Source organism: Drosophila sechellia, chromosome 3R, assembly GCF_004382195.2.
Source record: "Drosophila sechellia strain sech25 chromosome 3R, ASM438219v1, whole genome shotgun sequence".
Taxonomy (NCBI): Eukaryota; Metazoa; Arthropoda; class Insecta; order Diptera; family Drosophilidae; genus Drosophila; species Drosophila sechellia.
This window is the reverse complement of record NC_045952.1, coordinates 6209565-6215564: the sequence shown is the minus strand read 5'-3', so window position 1 is coordinate 6215564 and position 6000 is coordinate 6209565. Positions and strand designations below refer to the sequence as shown.

General features: G+C 39.7%; 3 protein-coding genes and 1 pseudogene across 3 annotated transcripts; 3 read left to right on the top strand and 1 right to left on the bottom strand.

The window, feature by feature from the left end:
- The first annotated feature begins 306 nt into the window (after positions 1–306).
- Positions 307–2682, top strand: LOC6614245 (toll-like receptor 2 type-1). The gene is given in 3 exon segments (XM_032722643.1): positions 307–440; positions 578–1273; positions 1275–2682. Coding segments are annotated over 2 exon segments (2013 nt in total). The 5' UTR covers positions 307–440; positions 578–668.
- A 141-nt stretch (positions 2683–2823) lies between these two features.
- On the bottom strand, positions 2824–3247 carry LOC6614244 (male-specific sperm protein Mst84Da). Its single transcript, XM_032722644.1, has 2 exons — positions 3092–3247; positions 2824–3034 (listed from the first exon to the last, which is right to left on the bottom strand). The coding sequence occupies exons 1-2, from the start codon at positions 3128–3130 to the stop codon at positions 2900–2902; spliced, it is 174 nt and encodes a 57-aa protein (XP_032578535.1). The 5' UTR covers positions 3131–3247; the 3' UTR covers positions 2824–2899.
- A 183-nt stretch (positions 3248–3430) lies between these two features.
- On the top strand, positions 3431–3904 carry LOC116801657 (annotated as a pseudogene).
- Positions 3905–5373: 1469 nt separating this feature from the next.
- Positions 5374–5860, top strand: LOC116801511 (male-specific sperm protein Mst84Dd-like). Its single transcript, XM_032721672.1, has 2 exons — positions 5374–5474; positions 5532–5860. The coding sequence occupies exon 2, from the start codon at positions 5554–5556 to the stop codon at positions 5764–5766; it is 213 nt and encodes a 70-aa protein (XP_032577563.1). The 5' UTR covers positions 5374–5474; positions 5532–5553; the 3' UTR covers positions 5767–5860.
- The last annotated feature ends 140 nt before the right edge of the window (positions 5861–6000 follow it).

Genomic DNA, 6000 nt, shown 5'->3' with positions numbered 1-6000 from the left:
CTAATTGTGTCTGATACAAGTTACCAAATTCGTGCAGTTGATTATCTTCGACAACTTGGCGTGGAGACAGTAACACGTTTCGAAAATCAACTAAACTCATTTAAAACAATTGAAAGAAATGTCCATTATATCAATGAACCTAAATCTCTTAAAATAATTATTCAAAGTAACCTTTACCTCAATGAAATAATCGAATGTATAAATATGATAACGGATAATATAAATGAAATTATTAACAACGCATATAAGGCAGTTGAAAACCAGCAACTTCGGCTAGACAACTTAATTTTTAATGGGAAATCGCATTTAAGATCACTTACATTTATTTATTACATTTATTTACAAATTGAAAACGTATCCACGAAACCATTTGATCAGTGTATTAATCTAAGAAAGTTGGTTCTTACCAAGTGCACCGTTCGGAATTTGACATTTGTAAGGTTTGTAAAATTGATAAAAAATTATAGCTACCTATAATTTGATGTCTTTAAAAGCTCATTAAGTCGATTGAAATTCTGTATAAATAATTAATTTTATGTTAGAAACTTATTGTTTACCTTTTTAATTCTGTATTTAGTATTCTTCAAAAAAGCCTTGAGCATTTGGAGCTGGATATCGACAACGAGGTGGATTTGAAATACTTTACAAACTTTCCCAGTCTCAAATTAATGAAGGTTAGGAAATATATTCCCAACGAGAACTTTACAGCTTTAGTATGCACACAAAACAATTGTAATTTTATTCGTGGTATCAATGGGTTCGAATGCCCAAAACTTTGCCAATGTTTGTATATATTTGATGACTTGGAATTAAACATAGACTGCAGCAATATGGGTCTTTTGCAAATTCCGCCCCTACCAATTTCCATTTATGGAGGTGTAAAGTTGAATTTGTCCAATAATTGTCTCTCTCAGTTTCCAACTATGACTTTACCTGGATATAAATCAGTGACAAGGCTTGATGTTTCGCGGAATATGTTAACCAACTTAAGTATGACTCACCTGTCAGCAAAACTGGACTATCTTGATGTAAGCTTCAACGAAATAATTAATATGGACAACGCTTTAATCAAATACTTAAGAAATGTCACCATCTTTAAGCAATCAGGCAATCAATGGACTATTCATTGTGATGATAAGCCGTTATTAAATTTCTTTAGACATCTCAAATTGATAATGCGGATGAAAAGTGTTGAAGTGAGACCTATGTTCTTGCACTCCTTAACCGAATTACCTAAGGGGTTTTTGAAGTTCTTGGGAAAACACTTCATTTGGTGTAAGAAAACAAGAATACTATTTGATCAATGAGGAACAGTTGTTACAAAGTATGCATCGCAAACTGAACAACCTTACTACGATTATGAGCATCTATAAGAATATGGAATGGCTACATCAAAAACTAATACTCGTCAATCAGGAGTATGATCTATTTTATATTCGTGAAATGGCAGCCCCCTGCCCTCATAAATGCGAGTGTTGTTACAGCCGCGATTCACTTATTTTTAAAATAGATTGCAGTAATAAATTTGTATATAACTTTTCCGATATCGTTGCTAGAAAAAGTCTTCTTATGGGAAAACAAAATATATCAAGTCCTATAGAACTTCATTTATCTAAAAATAATATTTCAAACATAACCATCGCAATGCTCCCAAAGGAACTAAGGTTTCTTGATCTACGTTTCAATAATCTCGTTACCCTGGATGATAAAGTCTTAAGTTACCTTAAGAAAAATTCAATTAAAACTAAGCTATCTGGGAATCCCTGGAATTGCGACTGTAAATCGAGATCAGTCCTTTCTATTTTGAGAGGACACGAACCCCTTGAGTATGACGTCACGTTGAAACGTTGCCATATATCTCGAACGGATTGTCCAGATGCGTGTGTCTGCTGCTTGGATAACTTGACATGACCATCATTTATAGTCGATTGCAGAGGAGAAGGACTTCTACAGATGCCTGAACTTTCAAGCAGGGTTACCTATGTGGACCTAAGGAATAACAACCTTACGGCCCTGTCACAAAAGAGTCGATTTTACTTCGAGAAGAGATCGTTAAAGCTGCTTTTGCTTGACAATCGCTGGTCTTGTACTTGCAACGATATAGAAAAGGTAAATTTCATGAAAAGTGTATCTTCAAGTATATTAGACATCACTGAGATAAAGTGTAGTAATGGTGAGAAGCTTGTCTCGATTAATGAGCATATTGTGTGCCCATCTGAACTCGAATATTATTTGGCACTCGCGATCTCCCTAGTGGCCACGATCATTACCTTAAACTTTTTGATATGGTTCAGACAACCGGTCCTGGTCTGGTTCTATGAGCACGGTGTGTGTCTCAGTCTGGCAGCCAGACGAGAACTTGATAAGGACAAGAGGTTCGATGCCTTTCTGGCGTTTACCCATAAGGACGAGGCTCTGCTGGAGGAGTTCGTAGATAGGCTGGAACGTGGTGAACCCAGGTTTCGACTCTGCTTCTACCTGCGAGACTGGCTGGCGGGCGAATCAATTCCCGATTGCACTGGCCAATCTATAAAGGACTCGCGGCGCATTATTGTCCTCATGACGGAGAACTTTATGAATTCCACCTGGGGTCGCCTCGAGTTTCGACTGGCCCTCCACGCCACCTCACGCGATCGGTGCAAGCGTCTGATCGTGGTGCTCTATCCAAATGTAAAGAGCTAAGGACCTACATGGCATCCGAACTTTTGGAACAAACTGATTTACTCGATGCCGCACACCAAGTTACGTTGACTAGGACAGACTTACAATAAATTACATTATGGCCTCATATTTCTATTAAATAATTTCAATAAAAAACAAACATATCTCCCACACAGTTTATTTTTTGAGATTTACATAGTTCCCTCAAGTATTCCGACAGGTTTCCGGGTCAACTGGCTTAGCAGCAAGGACCGCAACCGCAAAAACTGCTGGTGCCGCCGCAGCAAGGTCCACATCCTCCGCAAGGACCACAGCAGGGGCCACACCCACCACAACAGGGGCCGCATCCACCACAGGGACCACAGCAGGGGCCCTGAAAAATGATATTAAAAGTATTCACTTGGGACTTACAAGACCGATAAATACATACCCCAACCAAAACGTAATTCGGGTTGACGTACATGTACATGATTTTGTTTTTTTAAGATATATTTCCCAACCGGAATCCAAAGGAACCGAAAATTTAGGTGTTAACTATTGAAGGTGGAACGGAGAACTGACGATTTTGAGGCTATATCAGTCGAAGCTTCATTTGACAGCAGTCATGAGCATTTCAAGGCTAATGTGATCCCACAAATTATATTCAACCTCTGGCAGCCAAAACCCATAATCTAGTTAGCTGTGGATATTTTCGACAGTTGTCAAATTGATCCCATCCCAACTTGTGAGCCAGGTTTCCATCATTCTTGTTTTGATTCTCGGCCTGTAATCATCGAAATTTTTTTTCTTCCTAGGTTATTTCTTTGTTAGGTTCAAAGTGAGTATTTCTCAGAGTGTGAATATGCAAAGTTTTTACAAGATTCTTCTTAGAACTTTACGGAACCATCATGTGTTGCGGACCCCTTGGATTCTGTGGACCCTGTAGCCCGTGCGGCGGCCCTTGCGGACCTTGTGGACCCTGTGGTCCTTGCGGTTCCTGCTGTGGTCCCTGTGGATCTTGCTGTGGGCCTTGTGGGCCTTGCGGCCCTTGCGGCCCTTGCGGTCCTTGCTGCGGGGGCTGTGGACCATGCGGGCCTTGTGGACCGTGCTGTGAACCCTGTAGGCCATATTGCGGGTGCTGAACAACAACAACAACATGTATAATATCTTGTTCCTGTGAACCACAAAGTGAAACTTAGGACTAAATGCAGAGAAACTCTTCTTAGCTCGCGGGCCAAGTCAATAAAATAAGAATTTAAAAATACCTTGCCTGCGGTTTTTGTCTTCTAAATGGTGGAACATTTGGATCCATATGTTTCTGCGTATAGGCAGTATAATAATAAATGTTCGAACAATATATAAATATATAATAAATACATAATTTGGTCGAATGCGAACGAGAAAATTAAAAATTTGTTGGCATATCGCTAAAAATTGGCAAAACAATCAAAAAAATGTTAGCGATGGCCATTGTGGATTGTGGGCGTTAGATGGGGCGGGCCAACATATTACGTTCCTACGGACGGTACGCTTGTGATCCAGCTCAAGAATATCGTTTTCTTCTACCTGTTACACACTATTCGCTATAGTACACCTATTTCTCTACGAGTGTCGGGTATAAAACCTGCAACCGTACATTTAAACCTCATACCATTATAATAGTATTTGTCTGCAAATATAATATTAATACCTATTTTAAACCTCCCAAATATACAGTGCGACACAGCTTACTTCAACACACAATAAACACACTTCGAATTCATAGTAGGCTATGGAAATCTTTCTTGACCTGTCAGTCCCACCTAACCATGTATGTTCCGAAAACATATCATTCTCATCTCGACCCTCGTTCTGCTCGCATCAAAATTTGTTGTTTTGTCCCAGATAATTGTTCTTTGGCTTTTAAATACCGTTGGTAAAAATTTTCATTGTAAAGTTTAAAATAGTTTACTTATTTTAGACTTCTTTTATTTTAGACTTCTTGAATTAATCATGTGCTGTGGACCGTGTGGATCGTGCTGCGGATGTTACTGCTGTGGTCCCTGCTGTGGACCTTGTGGACCCCGATGTGGTCCGTGCGGATCCTGCTGTGGACCCTGTGGACCCTGTGGACCTTGTTGCGGACCATTTGGCAGCTGTTGCGGTGGCTGTTGGTGCTAAATGCTCACAATTTGCAACCGAAACGATTTGTTACATCATACCACAATCCCACCATGGTTAAACTAACACCTGAAAGTTATAAGCCACAAATATATTGAGATGAAACTGCAATCTATCTTATTCTTAGCTAACAAAGATGCACACTAGGAGGAATCAATGGGCTAGTTTAATAGTTGTGAGAACAGGTGGAGGAATGCGTTTTGTACTATGTATGGGGTGAAGGTTTCTTGATCAGGAACACTAGCCGGAGTCTGATTGTATTGGCTATATATATGTATTGCTATATTTTACACGAATGACGCCTTAAGGTGATTCTGCCTCCCGAGGAGCTTGACATGTTCGTTCTTTGTTGTTCCTATATGGATCAGATGTGCTGCATGCTACAACGCCAAGAAATAGAAGTATCAGCGACGGCAGAACGTTTTCTTCAGAATGTTTTTGTAAAACTAACTAACGAGCTAAATTATCGCTTAATCTTATTTTAAATTACTTTTAGTTTATGAATTTACTTTTATGAATTTTGAATTTATTCATTTTAAATCTAGAAGGCTTTGGATCTGTAGTCCACTTTCCTGTACAAGTTCTATGTGAGGAAACATCAGTTTTCATCTTTCCCTCAAACCAAGAACATCAAAATTTGAGCTCTATTCCAAGCTTTTCAGGTTCAGCACTTTGTACGTATTTTTCTATTTAACAAATTTTTTGTATGTATATAATAGCTTTTACTTTAGTTTTCATAAAATTTTAAAAACCATGGGCTGTACACCGGGCGGACCTTGCTGCGGATCTTGTGGACCGTGTTGCGGACCCTGTTGTGGACCCTGTTGTGGACCTTGCGGGCCCTGCTGTGGCCCCTGTGGACCGCGTTGTGGTCCTTGCGGACCATGTGGACCTTGCGGACCTTGTGGTCCGTGCTGTGGCCCTATGGAAAAACGAAATGGCCTTCAGCGGTGCTGTCCTTTTTAGCTGTGATTTCCCGAAAAAGCAACCAAACAGTGTCCAAAAAAAGATTTCATTAGTCTATTGTGACAAATAAAGGGGAACTATGAAAACTATCAAATTAAGGTCTCTTAGAAAGGAGCCAATGTAATCATTGTAATTCGTACTCGTCCACACTCCGTACAAGAACTATACAGATTACGGCTTTTCCTCTGCTGCCTTGGCTTCACAAGCCTATGACAAATGCCAAGCCAATCCAAA